The following is an 18,076-nucleotide window of genomic DNA, read 5'->3' as shown; positions in this document are numbered from 1 at the left end:
GTCCGACATTGGATTTGAATTATCATTTCTAGATAAGTTTTATATCATTTGATTTGTATCTTTCTTTCGATTAAAGCCCTAAAACATCAATTTGAAATTCGAAAAAACACTCACTACAAATAAAAAAAAGCCATTTAATGACACACTCACAAGAAACTAAAGGAAGTGCCACTAAAAAACCTTCTTAGAATGAGTGGCACACAAAAAAAAGTGTTACTAGAAATGCTACCATTAAAGCCTTTTAGTGGCACTTTTTTGTCTGCCATCACAAACTTTTGGGCTTTTAGCGACACTTTTTCCATTCACCATTAAAAAAATTTTGGACTTTTATGGCACTTAATTTTTTTCGTATACCACTACAAACATTTGAAAGTTTAGTGACATTTTTTCGTTTGCCACTAAAACTTTTAGACTTTTGGTGACATTTTTTTTGTCTGCCACTACAAACTTTGAACTTTTAGTGTTGTTTTTGTTTGCCACTACAAGCCTTCAATCTTTTAGTGACACTTTTTTGGTCTACCGCTATAAACTCAAGCTTTAGTGGCATTTTTTTTGGTCTGTGACCACAAATTTTTAGGATCTTAATGACATCATTTAACAATATAAAATAAAACTCCTAAATATAGAAATCATAATATCTTCAATGCAATTAAAAGTTCAATCAGATACCAAATGTCTAATAACTCTAAAATAAGTCAAAATATCAAACACATAAAACGAGAATAACAAATATTTGAATAAAAACTGAAAACTTCAACACGCTCATTAACCACTTTCACCATTTTCAATCATCATGGGAGGTACCTAAAAAGAAAAATACAAACTTTTCAATATGTAAACAATATGGACACTAACTTGTCTAGTCGGTTTAGTTGTTAGCCTAAAAGCGACAATAACCTATTGAAATCAACCATATCTAGCCTTATTTGGGGATGCAAACAAGCCAAGACGCTCGCAAACTACTGCAGATCGGTTTGTGAAAAGGCTCGATCGAGCAGAGCCTAAATGAGCCCGAGAGCTCAAGCCAGCTCACGAGCCTAAACGAGTATAACAATTTTATAATTTATAATATATATCTGTGTGTGTGTGTGATATTTTTACTTTATATATATATATATATATATATATATATAATGTTGTAAAATAATAACTATATGATATGTTATATATAAAATTATAATAAAAAAATATGAGTAATTATAAATATATAGAAATTAATTAATAAATAGTAAACAAGACAAGTCCAAGCTTTAAAACCTTCTCATGAGCTATGTAGCATGGGATGGGTACGGGACCGGGGTACGGGGACGTTACGGGTACGGGATAGGTACGACAAAAAAAATATAAGAAAATAAAAATTTATTAAATATAGGTAATTAATTATTAATAAAATTAAATAAATATACAATTTTTATCTATATATAATGTCATTTTTAAACATATTATATATAAAATTATAAATTGATGACCAAATGTAAACTAGTCTAGATAGAGAGGGTTAAATGTTAAAATGCATAACCTAATTTATAGTACTTTTTATTTAAAAGTTAACAAGATGCAAACAAGTGAAAGATCAAGGGTTAAATGTTAAACCTAAACTTATTAACCCTAAAACACTAAAGCATCCAGCTGCCTCCTTTCTTCTTCTTCATAGGTTTTCCGGCAACGGAATTCTTCGCGGGAATACTGTATGTGGCCGGTCCGCCACGCAATTGGCTATAGATACGTCCCGGAAATGTGTGTTGACCGTCCCCATTTAATGGGTTCGTTTAGGAAACGCTTCCAACGCGTTTTCGTCCCCACGCCGTCCCTGAGACCGGTACTCTAACCTCCAAGCTGTCCTCGTGCATCAGAGCTCATGAGGCAAGGATGAGCTTCGAGAATAGAGATCGACAAGAGACTAGTCGAGCTCGGGCTCAGCTTGACTCGTTTGCACCCCTAGCCAATAATTTAATTCAAAATGGCTAAAATAATACCTCTTTATGATAGTGTCTAGCAAACGACTTTATCCCGGTAACATGAGGCTCCTTCATCTGTGAGCGACTCGATCTTTTAACATCACATGCACTCTATGATAAAACATAAATCAATACATGATTATATTTCTTTAATACAGTTTCATAATTATATAGATCATTGCTACTTGAAATTCCGGAGTGAACCAGAGAGCTAACAAGTTTTTCAAATTAAGTTGGATCCACTCTATGAAATGCACCAACATAGTTCATCAGACAACTTAACTAAGTTTAAATAAAACACTTTTTTATATATTTATGCTACTAAAAATAAAAACCACATACTTGCCACCATGGCAGCATTGTGATTGGCAGTTCCATGATCATGAGTAAGTAGATAATAACAATTTTATCAATTAATTCAATAAACGATCAGAATCTTCCAAACAAATGACCATTACAATTTCAACCAAACTAATTATCAAAAATTCATGTTCAAAACGAACATCCAAACACTCCTAAACAGAGATAAGACATGCTAGTGATTACCGGTATTTCTTGATTAGGGTTGGCACAACTTTCTTTTTCATCATAGCCTCTAACGATTACCACGATATATTCATGGTAGTCAATATCAAGATTTGAAGCTCCTGACATTAATGATTAAATAAAATGCTTTTTCCCAGGTTCAAGTTTTCCAGCACATTGCCTTTTTTTTACGTCAAAACAAAAGGCAAGCGGGCAACAAGCTGTGCCGCTACCTCGTTTTGAATTGCCTTATTACACTAATAAACTCTGAAGCTATCAAAAGAAAAAATGAATTAAAAAAAATAACCATGAAGAAAAAACTAAATCATATGTCCGCATATTTTGACACCGTTTCAAATTGCATTCAAGAATTACCTATTACAAACTTACAATGCATAAGTTTGAAGGCTCGGTAAATGCTCCTATGAACAGCACAACTTACCAAACCCGACTTCCGGTTTTTCAATAACTGAACCGGACTTCCGGGTTGGTTTCGGTTTTGCATGTACTGAAAACCGAACCTGTAGAAACCATTAAAATCAAATCTTGTTATTGAAATTATAATTTTTACTTTCGAATGCTAAGTAATTAATAGGAGATAAAAAAATGGTAGCCAAAAAGCTTTGAGCCAAAATGTGCAGTTATCAATTTAGGCTCAAAGTTTCAGACCTATGAACAGAATTTTCGATTTTTGGTTCACTTTGAGACCAAAACCAACCATTGCACACCCTTAACTTCTATGAAACTTGTATTCATAGAAAAAGAGGAAACTTAAAAAGATGTATTTTAATAAAGAAACTTTCATGAAGCAAACTACGAACATATGGTTCATGGTTTAAGGTTTAGGGTAAAATAAATACAATTATACAAATAAACTATATAAAAGGTGCTATCAACATCAAAACTCATGATTAAAAAGACAACTTGTAATTTAAAAATTATGTAACTTGAAATTGAATATGACTAAAAATTTGTATCGAGAGAAAAATAGTTAAAAGGTTGGACTGTTGGCATGAATTTTTAAAAGTGAGATTTTTACAAAAAAATGAGATTATTTATTTCCAATTTGTCTAATTTCATTATGATGGATAAACCATAATTTCTTTAAGTTCCTGACCATATCACATATGTTTTGGTTGCCCAGAAATAATCGCGTCATGTCTTTTTCAAAGTTTACCATATTGTTTACATATTACCACAAATTATAATTATTTTTTTAACTGTAACACAAAAAATTTAAGCCGTGTTTTTCATTTACTTTAATACCTATCGTGTTATTTTAAGTTTTAGAATTATAAAAGTAGACTTTTGTACATTTCCAGATAGAAATTTTGTTCTTTAATAAACATTTCATTCCCTTGATTACTTTATTGTATGCATAAAGCAGAAATACATATCTGGAAGATGGAGTTTGTAACTCTGATTCTAACTCCCATTATTGAATCTTTGCTTGTTCCTGTTAAGAGGCACTTGGGTTTCTTAGTTTCTTCCTCCAGCATGGTCACAGACATGAATACAAAACTGAGAGAATTGGAAAATGCAGAACGGGATACGCGTGCCCGTCAGGATTTGAATGTAGAAAACAGTCGAATGGTACCTCATGGTGTCCAAGGTTGGTTGGCAGAAGTTGAAGAAATCAAAGCAAGAAAGGAGACAATTCCAACGAGTGGAGTTGGATGCTTTAACATCAAAACGAAGTACATAGCTGGAAAAAAATCATCTAAAATTCTCAAAGATATAAACCATCTCATGGACGAAAAAGCTGCGATGGAGTGGACCGACCAGATAGTACCCCTTGGCATTGTTAGTCCTCCAAGACCATCAACCTCTCAAGGAATTCATGAGGAAGACCAAAACCGAAGTGAAAACCGAATCAAGTCCAGAGATCTAATATTCAAAAAAGCATTGAAATCCCTTGAACCAAACAACCATGTGTCCCAAATGATGGCTCTATGTGGAATGGGTGGTGTCGGAAAGACCACAATGATGGAAGACCTGAAGAAGGCGGCCAAGGAGAAGAAAATGTTTGATTACATTGTGAAGGCCGTAGTCGGGCAAAATCCGAACCCAATTTCTATTCAACAAACTGTTGCAGAGTACCTTGGAGAAGCTCTGACCGAGACAACTAAAGATACTAGGGCCGAGCGTCTTAAGAAAAAAATCGAGAACATCTTGAAAGAGGGTAAAAAGAAGATTTTGGTAATACTGGATGATGTTTGGGAGAAGGTCAACCTGGAAGATATTGGACTGGCTAGTCCTTTACCAAATGGCGTCAAGTTTCTGCTCACTTCTCGAGATGAAAATGTTTGCAATCAGATGGGTGTTGAAACTAGTTTGATTTTCAAAATTGTTGTTTTGCTAGAAGAAGAAGCGAAAACTTTATTTTGGGGATTAATAGGACTGGGTTCAGATACCGATCTAGAACCTGACATGCACCAGATTGGAGAAGATATCTTAAAGAGGTGTGGTGGTTTGCCCATTGCCATAAGTACCATTGCCTCAACATTAAAAGTTAACAAGAAAAAGCATGCATGGAATGATGTACTTAACCGCTTACAAAACAAAATGTTTCACGGCCTTGATCTTAGAGCAATTTTTGAGATTAGCTACATGAATCTCAAAGAGGACGATCTTAAAGCTATTTTTATTCTAAGTGGCTTGTTTCCAGAGGACTATTATATTGACAAAGAAGACCTATTGAGGTACGGATGGGGGTTAAACTTTTTTAAGGAGATGCATACTATAGCAACCGCGAGTGACCGAGTACACACTTGTGTTGACACACTTCTAGGTTTAAACTTATTGATCAAAAGTGATTGTGAAGAATGTGTCAAAATGCATGATCTCGTGCGTGATTTTGTTTTAAGCAATTTTTCAGAAGTGAAGCAAGCTTCAATAGTGATCAGCCATAATAATAATAATAATTATAATAATAATAATAATAATAATAATAATAATAATAATAATACTTCTGAGCAGCTTAGAAAAGAAGTTTCATATGAAAGAATTCTACTGAAGTGTGGAGATAAGTTTGAGTTATGAGAAAATTTTAATCAGCCAAACCTTGCACTTTTGACTTTAATGGATGGGAAGCTACTCAAGTCTTCTCAAGATTTTTTTACAAATATGGAGAAACTTGAGGTTGTGGCATACAAGGAAATGGATCTACAGTTTCTTCCGCAATACATGACCAACCTTCGAGTATTATCTCTTCAGTCGTGCACCTTATCGGGCAAGGATATATCTTTTCTCGGTAATCTTATTAACTTGGAAGTGCTTGGCCTTGCTTACTGTGGCATCTGCAGCTTACCATCTAAAATAGGAAAGCTGAAAAAGCTAAGAATTCTTGATTTGACAGAATGCGATGATAGCCTTTGTATTGATGAGAGTGTCATAAAAAACCTAGATAAACTTGAAGAGCTTTACATGGAAGTTTCTGGAGATATTGCTATTAGGTTCACGGATGCCAATTTTAATGAACTGAAGATGATTTTAAACAAACTTTCAGCATTAGAGGTTGAATTCTTAGAGACGGCCCAACTGACTGATGCCTCCTTTGAGAAATTGGAGAGTTTCAGGATATCTGTTGGTTGTCTACTCGGAAAGTACCAGGGAGACTGGGGCTGCAGGAATAACTATTCGTTGAATTATAATAATACTTTAAAGCTTGTGACTAGCGTAAGCGAACTTATAGCATGGAAATTTAATGAGCTGTTTAGGAAAACAGAGATGCTTCATTTGGAAGTTAATGATATGAGTTCTCTTGAAGATATCTTAATGCATCCTCATCACATCTCCTTTTGCAATTTAAGAGCCCTTAGTATTTCGAATTGTGGAGGCTTGACATACCTCTTCACAGTTAATGTGACAAAAGGTCTGATGAAACTTGAGAGCCTCAAAATTAGTGCGTGTGGTGTTTTGAAATCGATGGTAAATGATGATGATGAGAATAGTGAAGACGGGGAGATTACATTTAACAAGTTAACAAAATTAGAGCTTGATGGACTTCCGAGTGTTACTAGTATATTTCCCGAGAATAGTATTAACATTTCTTCAAAGCAACCATTCTTGAACCAAAAGGTAAATACATTTCTTCAAAGCAACCATTCTTGAACCAAAAGCAACCATTCTTCAAAGCAACCATTTTTGAACTAACGGGCCATGTTTGTGGGTACACTAACCGAACCTGAAAACACCTGTTTGACTCAAACAATTTTTATTTTTTACCATTTTCATGTATTAACACATTAAATTTACATTCTTACAATAAAATGTACAAAATGTTTAACAAATTTATATAAAACAATTAAATTTTAATCATACAATCTTGTCAATTTCGTTTTTTTTTAAATTACACGAAAGGTCCATGTTGTATGTTTAAATAATGAACCAGGTCTTTAGGTATTATATATTACTGACTGGGTCTTCATAGTTTGCATTACTGTAAGTAAAAGGTCCCCTAACATTAGATGGTGCCACGCACATGCGAAGGCATACGGTAATTTTGAAATGCATTGTTTACCCTAATTGCTGGCATATTACATAACAAGAATATGGTTGCAGTTATCTAATTAAACAATATGTAAAGTTTCCGTATCAGGGTCCAACCCCATAATATTCTTTATAGCTTGAAAGTTGATGGAGTTCATATCTCCAATATGCGTCCTAACATATTACACTATTACTCAATCATGTCTTGATATATTAATAACTATTTATAATTGCTATTATGATAGAAAAGAGTGAATAAGATTGCAGCACTATTTTCCATCATATGCAATGATATTATTTACCTTTTTGCAACCAAAAGAATGGATTCAAATGTTGACAAACATTGTGTATTATTATCAGATCCCTCAAATTTGTGTTTACTAATTCGTTTAAAGTATTATGCAACTTTGGTGTAGCATCAAAACTTATACTTAAGCTGGAGGCTTTGCTCCAAAACTAGGAGATTGCCGTCTCATTTTTAGGATGTATATGATTTTACGTAGGTATAATTTACCATTTTTATAACTAAGCTCAGCTAGTTACTCCATTATTATATGATATATATGCCGGTCAGTAAGAAAATCGTTCTTTCAAATGTAGTTTTACAAAGTTGTCAAAACTAAAAAAATAACATTATTCAAAACTTCATAGTATAAATTATATTTGTCATTTAAAAGATTTAACTATTACCTAATGCATGCATTAAATAAACGGGTCAAATTGACAATTTGTAAAGTCAAACTGTCAAAAAATATGTTTTTGATTTGGCTCAAGAATAGTAATTTGGCCAAAGTCATTTTTGTTAAATATGTAAACTGGCCAAACTGTCAAAAATATATATATATATGTGTTTCTGATTTGGCTCAAAATAAGTAATTTGCTAAAGTCAACTTTGTTAAATATTTAAACAGGTCATAACTCATATGTGAACTGGTCAAACTGTCAAAAAATTTGTTCTTGATAAAGTCAAAATAAGTAATTGCTTAAAGAGACTTTTGTTAAATATGTAAAAGGGTCAAACTATGCATCTGATAAAGTCAATTTTGTTAAATCACTGCATATTCAAGACCGTGAGTCTGCCATCACTTGGAAATGTTGTCATTTTTGTTTAATATGCTGAAGATGTTAAATATTGACAAACTAAACAGAGTTTAATTTGATGCCTTAACTGTTTGGTAAAAATATTCTTGTTACATAATATGGCGGCATTTAGAATAAACAATGCATTTCAAATATACCATTCTGCCCTCGCGTGTGCATGGCATATGGAGTACTTAATGATCAGGCATAACCCATCTAACATTGGCGACCTTTTACGTTACACTAGTGCAAACTCTCTGCCAATCACGGTTGTGATATACTGATGTATGTCAAAACAGAACCGAATATGTTTTTAATTTTTTTTCATTCCTTTTGAAACACATAACAAATCACGTTTTGCATCACTGGAACTCATGGCGATTAATGGCACTTTTAAAAATATATACAGTTTTCCGTATTAGAAGATAATATTTTATGGTGTTTCTCTGGACTGATCCAAAACTTTTATCATCCTTGAGTTCACAACAATTAAAAAAAATAAAAATCTCACACATGTAAAAATAGACAGATGTCGGTGCACCTTTTTCAACTCCCAGCCGATTATCTTGTGTTCTCGCCAGAGACAACTAGCTAGTACACCATTGGTATAATCAATGTGTATTGTCACTTTCAAACAAGGAAATATGAGAACTTGAAGGAGATGAGATGACAAACTTTACATCATGGTTATTGAATATTTTTTTGTAGGTTGTGATTCCAAAGTTGGAAACATTGTCAATTTGTAGTATGGAGAACTTGAAGGAGGTGTGGCCATGTGAAATTACTAGTAGTGAGGAGGAGGAAGTTAATAATATTTCCATGTTGAGAGATATTACAGTGAAAAATTGTGATAGTCTTGAGAATCTCTTTCCAAGCTATCCAATGAAATTACTAAGTCATTTAGAAGAGCTTGAAGTTGAACATTGTGGTTCCATTGAAGTGTTATTCAATATAGAAGTTGGTAAAATTAAGCATCTTAGTAGCATCAGCAACTTGAGAAAAATTGAAGCAAAATACCTGAAGAAACTAAGAGAAGTGTGGAGGATAAAAGATGCTAAAAATAATTACTCTGGTTTCCCCATCCCTAGCTTTCAGTTCCTTAGATACTTGAATATCAGTGAATGTGAGAGGTTTACAAAAATAGTTTCACCTACCATAGCCAATTTTGATTTGAGAGAACTTACGGAGATCCGCATTTCTGGATGGGAAGGATATAGTGAGAGAAAAAATGAATTGATTGCGGGTACACAAGTGCAAGAGGTATAACTTTCAACTTCTATATAGTTAATTAATTTACGTCGATCTGCTTAATTATTTAAATGCTTGTTTATTTGTTTATTTATTTAAAGCAGTTCACATATTAACTGTTCTGTCTCTGGAATTAGTTTCTTGTAAGAGATCGTGATAGTAACAGAGTCCAAACTTTTGATTAAACCACAAATGCCCTTGTATTTTTTAGCCTTCTCGTGTCATTCTTTTGTTACCAAAAATTATTCATTAGTTATTGGGTTTCATGTAAGCAGCATATGTGAAATCTTGACAGATGCTGAATCTAGAGTGAAAGGTGGAAATAATTAGGAAATAGTGTATTTATTCGGGTCTTTTACTTTGTCCTTTTGATATTCAAATCAGCATAATCTTTGTGAATAGATACGTATGTGTTGAGGGGAATTGCTAAGTACATTTGGTGTTGGGACATTTTAATGCAGATTAATAATACTATGCCAGAGGAAGATGCATCAAAAATGGGTGAAAGGCTTGAAGGGGTGGAGGTGGTGTTTGAGATAGAGCCTCTAAGTAACAAAGACCAGTTGCTAATAAATGAACAGCAGCCATTGCCATTACCATTACCATTACCATTACTCCCCTACCTTGAAAAATTACTTTTATTTGAAATGGATACATTGACTCATGTGTGGAAGTGCAGCAATTGGAACGAATTCTTTGTTCTTCACAAACACCAACCTCAATCCTCATTCCAAAACCTCAAAACCATATCCTTGACCAACTCCAAAAGCATTAAGTACCTGTTTTCACCTCTTAAAGGACGTCTACATAAAAGAATGCCATGGTATGGAAGAAGTTGTTTCAAACAAAGATGATAAAGATGAAGACAATAAGATGTCTACAGCTGTCAACACAACCACCACTTTGTTCCCTCATCTTGATTTTCTTGAGCTCTCTCGCATGGATAATCTTAAGCGTATTGGTGGTGGTGCTACCAAGGGTGCAACTAATGTTAGTCACGGTAAATCTAAGGTATGTTTTTTGTGTTCAAATAGATAGAATGGTTATTGCATTTTAATGGATATCTTGGTCATTATCTCGTGATCTTCTCCTTAATTTGCTCCCCATGATTCACTCCTTATACAGCTACCACCCTCTTTACGTTTCTCTACCATTTTGCACTTGATAAACCAGTGGATACAACACTATTGAATGAGAGAGATATTGAGTGAGAGAGATTTGAGTCTTTATTTTTATGAATTGTTGCAGTACATAAACCAAGAGGAGAACCCTCTTTAAATAGAAAAAAAACAAACGGTTATGCATATGACTCGCATAACCAAACAAACTTATTCAAAAACCAAAACGTAAACAACTGACTCAATCAACCACAAAAGACTCAACAACTCTGACTTCTTCCAACACGTGCAAATAGCTTATTCATGCATGTGATTTTCGTTTTCCTCTTTGCATGGGAGTGTTGTGTCACTTTTAACACCCCCCCCCCCCCCTGATACACACTCCTGCACACCAACCTTGTGCCTTAAATACACCAATCTTTCTCTTGAAACTGCCTTTGTCAACAGGTCTGCCCATTGCTCATTAGTCCCACAGAATTCCAGCTTAACTTGACCTCGATTCACCATATCTCTAATAAAATGATACCTAAGCTCAATGTGCAACCATTCATGACAGGATTTTTAGATAGATCTATTGCCGATTTACTATCACAGAAAAGAATAGTCTCTTGCTTTTGAGTAACACCCATATCATCAAGGATTCTTCTCAACCACACCGCTTGACAAGCACCTGCTGTAGCTGAGATATACTCAGCTTCTGTAGTAGAGATAGCCACATTATTTTGTTTCTTTGAGCACCAAGACACAGCAGCATCACCAAGAAGAAATACATTTGCAGAAACACTCTTCCTATCATCCAAGCATGCATGCAGCCCAATCGCTATCAATGTACCCAACAAGTTGAACATTGTTCTTCCTTTCATACCATAAACCAAAACTGACTGTGCCAGCAATGTATCTAAGCATTTTCTTAGCTGCACCCAGATGTCTTTTTGAAGGAGACTGCATATATCTTGCCAACACTCCTATGGAGAATGCCAGATTTGGTCTTGTATGAGTGAGATACATAAGTCCTCCTACTAGACTTCTGTACATTGTTTCATTCACCTTATCTTCACCATCATTAACCTACCTGATACTTGTCATGAGGACTCATTGGAAGAACTTCAACTTTACTTTCCTGCATCTGAAATTTCTTGAGATGATTCCTGGCGTACTTTTCTTGACTGATAAACACACCCTCACTGGACTGCTTCACTTCCAACCCAAGAAAGTATTTCAGAAGACCCATATCAGTCATTTCAAAGATCTCCTTCATCCCTTGCTTGAATTCACAGATGCGTTGATCATAGGAACTAGTGCATATGATATCATCCACATAAATGCAAACATAGATGATGTCATATTCACTAATTTTCTTCACATACAACATTAGCTCAATAGGACTTCTGAGATACCCATTCTGAGTAAAATAACCATCTATTTTGGAATACCATGCTCTTGGCGCTTGTTTGAGCCCATATAATGGCTTCTTGAGCTTATAAACTTTATCACTTGAGCCTTGTACTTCATACCCTTCTGGTTTTTCAACATATACTTCTTCTAGCTCTCCATTCAGAAGGGCAGACTTTACATCCAATTGCTGTAATGACCAACCTCTTTGAGCTGCTACAGCAAGAACAACCCTGATTGTCTCGAATCTAGTAACATGAGCAAAAGTTTCCTCGAAATCAATGCCTTTTCTTTGTGAGTGTCCCTTAGCCACTAATCTGGCTTTGTGCTTCACAACTTGACCAGTAGCATCAAGTTTAGTTTTAAACAGCCATTTCAAACCGACAACATTTTTTCCAGTGGGTAGGGAGACCAACTCCCATGTGTTATTTCTCTCTATAGCAGCCAACTCTTCCGCCATGGTTGTTTGCCATTCCTCTTTTTTGATAGCATCATGATAGTATATTGGATCACATATGCTTAAAGAAAACTGTAAATGGATATATTCTTCTGGTTCTAGAGCATGAGTAGAAGCATAAATATCAGATAATGAGCGAATATTTATAGGAGTTTGAGTGGTACCAGGGGAACATGACTGCGAGCCTTCATCAAAAGTTGCTTGTTCAGTCACGTGACTTGGACCAGCTGGAGTAATCACCTCCTCTGTTGGGTTTCGTAGGCCATTTGTTTAGGACCGATTTATTATTTGAAGTCCAAAGGGCAGACGGGTGTAGGGTGGCCAGACCGAAGCCCGGCCCGTTTAGATTTCTTGTTCAATAATTTACAAACCCTAGACTAGTCTGTATTTAAACAATGATATGTACTTGTAATCCCTTGTTACTCAATAAAGAATACATAGTTGCCACCCGTGGACGTAGGTCAGTTTAGACCGAACCACGTTAAATTCTCGTGTTCGTTATTGCTTTCGTGTGTGTGTTCAGTTTCATGTGTGTGTTTAATCCTAACAAGTGGTATCAGAGCTTAGGTTTGGATGGCACGAAGAACACATTGAACCAGTTCCGCTTGTCGCCGTCGTCGTTCGATTCTCGCGCGCCGCAGTAGCGCCGCCAGGATCGACCGCCGCGGATAAGAAAAGTGATTGTCGGCTAGGTTTCACTTCCAGCCGCCGCCAATCTGAGTTGCAGGTTTGATTACTTTTGTTGAAAGCAAATAATCTAAAATTAAATAGCATCACCACCGTTTGACCACCATCTCGCGTAATCTGACACCGTTCATTTGTCTCTCTTTTCTTATGTCACGGCTGTTTTCAAGAAAGAAGAAGGATTGAATTATTTTTTCTTGGAGTTTGCACCATAAAAGGAAAAGAGCAAATCGTTTTGTTGATACGTTGCACAGAAGAAAAGGTTTAAGAGCAATTATTTTGTTCTTGGAGTTAGCCTTTTTTCTACTTCAACCAGATTATTATTATTATTATTATTATTATTATTATCTTTGGGCTTGGAATTACAAGGGCAGCAGGCCCCGTTGGTAATTTTGTGTGGTCCAAGTCTTGGGCAGTTTAGGCTGGAAATAGTTTTGGGTTGAGATCGTGTTTTGCAAAGTCGAGCCAGAAACAACTAAATCAAGATCCTACTTTTATTGAAGAACAGTCGTTATATCAGAAGAAACAGTTTATCGAAACTGAAACCAAGTGCCAACCGCGTTTGTCAGGTTTTATTGTTTCAGTTTAAAGTTTTTGTTTCTGATTTTCAGTTCGTTATTCCGCTGCGTATAAATAGGTTGATTGTTTAACAGAGTTCAGTAGAACAACCGTTAAGTTCAGGCCCGTGCCTTTGCTGTTTGTGTCTCTGTTTTTATCCGGGTTTTCGTTTTAGTCATTGTCATGGCAGAAGACGGAAAGGTTTCGATACAGAAGTTTGATGGACAGAAATTTGGTTGGTGGAAGATGCAGATTGAAGCATTACTTTGTCAGAAAGACTTAGATGTAGTGCTTGAGGATGAAAAACCAGAAAAGTTGTCAAATGAAGATTGGAAGAAGTTAGACAAGAAAACTAGGGCTTGTATTACATTGTCGTTGTCGGAAGATGTGGCGTTCAATATCATGAAATAAACCACAGCGCGTGGTATGATGGAGGCACTATCCAACATGTATGAGAAGCCTTCGGCAGCAAATAAGGTCTATGTTATCCGAGAGCTAGTGACAACTAGAATGAAAGAGGGTGGGTCAGTTACAACGCATATTAATAATCTTAATTCGATCATGTCCCGCTTAGTGTCAGTTGACATTAAGTTTGATGATGAAGTTCAAGGCCTATTGTTATTATCCTCTTTACCAGACAGTTGGTCGCAAATAGTGACTGCGGTTTGTAGTTCGTCTACAAAAATTACCTTTGATGGGATTCGGGATCTGATTCTGGGAGAAGATTCAAGACGCAGAAGTTCATGTGAATCATCAGGCAATATGTTAGTCACAGAAGGTAGAGGTAGGGGAAAACAACGAGGCAGTGGGAGCAGGAAGAGGAGCAGTCTAAGACTCGTAAAGATATTGAATGCTGGGGTTGTAAAGAGAAAGGACACTTCAGGAATCAGTGTCCGAATGGTAAGAAAGAGGTGAACGTTACAGAAGACGACACAGATGACGGGGTCAGTAGTGATGAGGCTTTGGTTTGCAGTGTTGAGAGTAACGTTGATGCTTGGGTGATGGATTCTGGTGCATCGTTTCATGCCAATCACTATAGTGAAACGATGAAGAATCTTAAATTTGGGGATTTTGGAAAGGTTCGACTTGCGAACGATGATATTTTAGAGGTTACGGGTATGGTATGGGAGATGTTGATTTGATAATTTCAGCAGGTACTTCTTGGACTTTGAAAGATGTGAGGGTTATTCCAAGTTTGAAGAAACGTTTGATTTCAGTTGGGCAGTTGGATGACCGAGGGCACGATGTTAAGTTCGGGAATGGGCAGTGGAAAGTAGTCAAAGGGAATCTCGTGGTTGCTCGTGGCAAGAAAATGGGTTCATTGTATATGGTCGATATGTCATCGAAAGGAGTGGATCCAGTTTTGATGAAAGGAAAAATCCTGTTCACAGAATCTCGTGGGCAGAAGAAGGTTCGTTTTGCAAGTAACAAACCCAGAACCAAAGTGAAGATTCAGGATAAACGAGCTAGGAAGATTAAATCAGTTGGGGGACATCATGACAGTGGGAGCACAGGTCGTGTTTCAGTTACAGTTCCAGATCGACAGTGGATTAAGAAAACCAGTACGCCAGCTGTAGAAGTCTCTCCGGTAAATTACTTGCTGAATATGGAGAGCGTTTGTTCTCAGGTTATCTCAGGATCCGGTAGTTCATTACAGTGGGAGCCGGTAGGGATCGAGAACGGGTCAAGGGAAGTTTTAGCCGTGACTGACATGTTAGAGCTCCGGGGAGCTTCAACGGGCCTTCAGGTTCATTGATGAGAAAGTGGTGGCAACTAGAGGAATTTAAATGTTTAGATTGCAGAAGTAAGATCAGGAGTGCAGACGAGAGTGCTCAAGGCCTTCGAGTGGGAGATTGTTGGGTTTCGTAGGCCTTTTGTTTAGGCCTGATTTATTATTTGAAGTCCAAAGGGCAGGCAGGTGTAGGGTGGCCAGACCGAAGCCTGGCCTGGTTTAGATTTCTGTTCACTAATTTACAAACCCTAGACTAGTCTCTTTTAAACAACGATATGTACTTGTAATCCCTTGTCACTCAATAAAGAATACCTAGTTGCCACCCGTGGACGTAGGTCAGTTTAGACCGAACCACGTTAAATTCTCATGTTTGTTATTACTTTCGTGTGTGTGTTCAGTTTCGTGTGTGTGTTTAATCCTAACATCCTCAGCATCTACTGTTGCATTTACTTGAGATGTTGACCCTTCATCATGTACTATTTCTTCCATGGGAAAAGAATCTTCAAATGACAAGTCAACCATTTCCTTTTCTCCTTTTTTAGTTCGTTCCAACTCCAAGTTGCTTCCTCGATTATGGTAACATCTCTACTTGATTCAAACTTCTTGGTAACAGGACTAATAGTCTGTAACTCGATGGACTTTGTGAAGAGTAGCCAATAACAATCACCTTTTGTGACCGGTCATCCAGTTACTTTCTTCCTTCAACATACACATGTTTGTAACCCACACTTCCAAACACACAAAACTTTGATACCTTAGGTACTTCTCCAGACCATGCTTGAATAGGAGTTTTATCTTGGACATCACTTGTTGGTGATCTATTCAGCACATGAACTGCAGTTGCCACAGCTTCTGCCCACAAGAAGTTTGGCAACTTCTTTTCTTTTAACATACTTCACGCCATCCCCATTATAGTGCGATTTTTGCGTTCCACAACACCATTCAATTGAGGTGTGTGTGGAACTGCCAATTCCCTTCTAATCCCATTTTGTTCAAAGAAGCTATCAAATTCTTTTGAGCAAAATTCTCCTCCTCTATCAGTTCGCAAAACTTTTATGGCACTTTCACATTGCTTTTCAACTAAGGTTTTAAAACTTTGAATTTGTTGAAAGCCTCTGATTTGTTTTTGATAAAATACACCCATGACATTCTTGTAAAATCATCGATCAAAAGGAAATAATAGACTATGACCAAGACTTAGGACTTGCATGGGACCACAAAAGTCTGCATGCACAAGTCCTAGTCTTGTCTTAGCTCCCCATGAATGAGATGTGAAGGGAGTCCTTGAGTGTTTTCCCAATAAACACCCTTCACATTTAGCTATTCTCCTGATATGAGGAAAAGTCCTTTCACCATACTATTGTCATGAAGTAATCTTAAACTATCAAAGTTTAAATGACCAAACCTCTTATGCCACAATTGAGAGGTTGCATCAAAACTGGAAGTTATTACTTCAGGAGAGGCAGCATCCAGAAGAAACATGTTGTTACTGAGAACATGAATCTTCATTACTTCAACACCTTGATTCTTGATAACACACTTATCATGCTCAAAGAGAAGAGAGTATCCTTTCTCATTAATTGACCCACTGAAAGAAGATTATACTCCAATGAAGGGGCATAGTACACATCATCAAGAAGCCTTGAGCCCATGTGTCCCGCATTTATAGGAACTGTTCCCTTTCCTTCAATAGAAAGCTTCTTCTTGTTTCCCAATTGGACCTCTACTTTGAATGTCTCATGAAGTTGAGTGAAACTTGATCTTGAACCCATCATATGATTCGAACACCCAGAATCAATAAACCATAGGTTGTTGTTTTGTACCTGACTGGATTTTTCTTTCTCTATAAGGGCCATGAACAGGTGTTGTTCTTCGCTTTCTTCTTCTTTTGCATTCGTTTCTGCCACATTTGCTTGTGGCTCCTGATTGTACCAACAGTCAGTTGATATGTGTCCATATTTCTTGCACACATAACATTGGGGAACTCTGCTACGATCCAGGGCTCTTCCTCGTCCACAACCTCTTGCAAAGCCACGTCCACGGCCACGAGATCCGTTCGAATTTTGAGGTCGATTGAATTCTTGAATCACTTGAAGTGCATGTTCTTCAGATTTTTCTGTTTTATCATTCATCCTGCTTAACATTCTCTGCTCTTGTGACTGCAAGGATCCCATAAGTTTTATTGGAGACAAAGTAGATAGATCATAAGCTACCTCAATAGAAGGACCCACAAAATCAAACTTTGAGGTTAAACTCCTCAGGATTTTCTCCACAACAGCTTGATCTGTCACTTCCTCTTCATACGATCTCTTCTGCTGACTATAGCCATGACTCCAGAAAAATAGTCACCAACCAACTCTCCTTCTTTCATGGATAAATTTTCAAAATCCCTTCAGAGTCCTTGCAGTTTAACACCCTTTACTTGAGTGTCACCTTGGAACTCAAGCCTTAAGATCTCCCAGCTTTCCTTAGCAGATGATCGGAAGCAATCCGGGAGAAAAGAGTGTCATGAACAGCTTTTTGAATTAGAGCCATTGCATGAGCATCTCTTTTCTTCAGATTCTTGAGCTTGCCAGGATCAGTCTTTTCTCATCAGCACCGGCTTCAACAAGATCCCATAGATCTCTGGATTTGAGTATAGTTTTCAAGCGAATGTTCCAATGCTCATACCTGTCTCCCTTAAACACATCGATTGGAGTTGGAGCAATGGGACGAGTGCTAGTCTGATCTGCCATGGGAAATTCGAGTGAAGGAAAAATAAGGGAAGGAACCAGTGCTCTGACACCACTGATAAACCAGTGGATACAACACTATTGAATGAGAGAGATTGAGT

The 18,076-nt window shown here is 36.6% G+C and overlaps 1 protein-coding gene and 1 pseudogene across 1 annotated transcript; one reads left to right on the top strand and one right to left on the bottom strand.

Moving 5' to 3' along the window:
- Window positions 1–3,887: 3,887 nt before the first annotated feature.
- LOC143621914 (putative disease resistance protein At5g05400) lies at window positions 3,888–10,580 on the top strand (annotated as a pseudogene).
- Window positions 10,581–16,751: 6,171 nt separating this feature from the next.
- On the bottom strand, window positions 16,752–17,978 carry LOC143621913 (uncharacterized). The gene is made up of 2 exons (XM_077093194.1): window positions 17,914–17,978; window positions 16,752–17,562 (listed from the first exon to the last, which is right to left on the bottom strand). Exons 1-2 carry the CDS (start codon window positions 17,976–17,978, stop codon window positions 16,752–16,754), a joined length of 876 nt encoding a protein of 291 aa, XP_076949309.1.
- Window positions 17,979–18,076: the final 98 nt, after the last annotated feature.

Source organism: Bidens hawaiensis, unplaced genomic scaffold (assembly GCF_021521415.1).
Source record: "Bidens hawaiensis isolate Kalapana, Puna unplaced genomic scaffold, B.hawaiensis_p1.1 tig00002977_1, whole genome shotgun sequence".
NCBI classification, from domain to species: domain Eukaryota; kingdom Viridiplantae; phylum Streptophyta; class Magnoliopsida; order Asterales; family Asteraceae; genus Bidens; species Bidens hawaiensis.
Note: the sequence above shows the minus strand (reverse complement) of the source record. Positions and strands in the feature narration are given on the sequence as shown.

What these genes read in the sequence shown, in the direction of transcription:
- LOC143621913 (XM_077093194.1), bottom strand. Translation starts at nt 17,978, where the DNA reads ATGGCAGATCAGACTAGCACTCGTCCCATTGCTCCAACTCCAATCGAT. An exon ending in GATGTGTTTAAGGGAGACAG is followed by an intron (nt 17,563 to 17,913) that starts GTATGAGCATTG and finishes TCATGGCTATAG; the next exon opens with TCAGCAGAAGAGATCGTATG.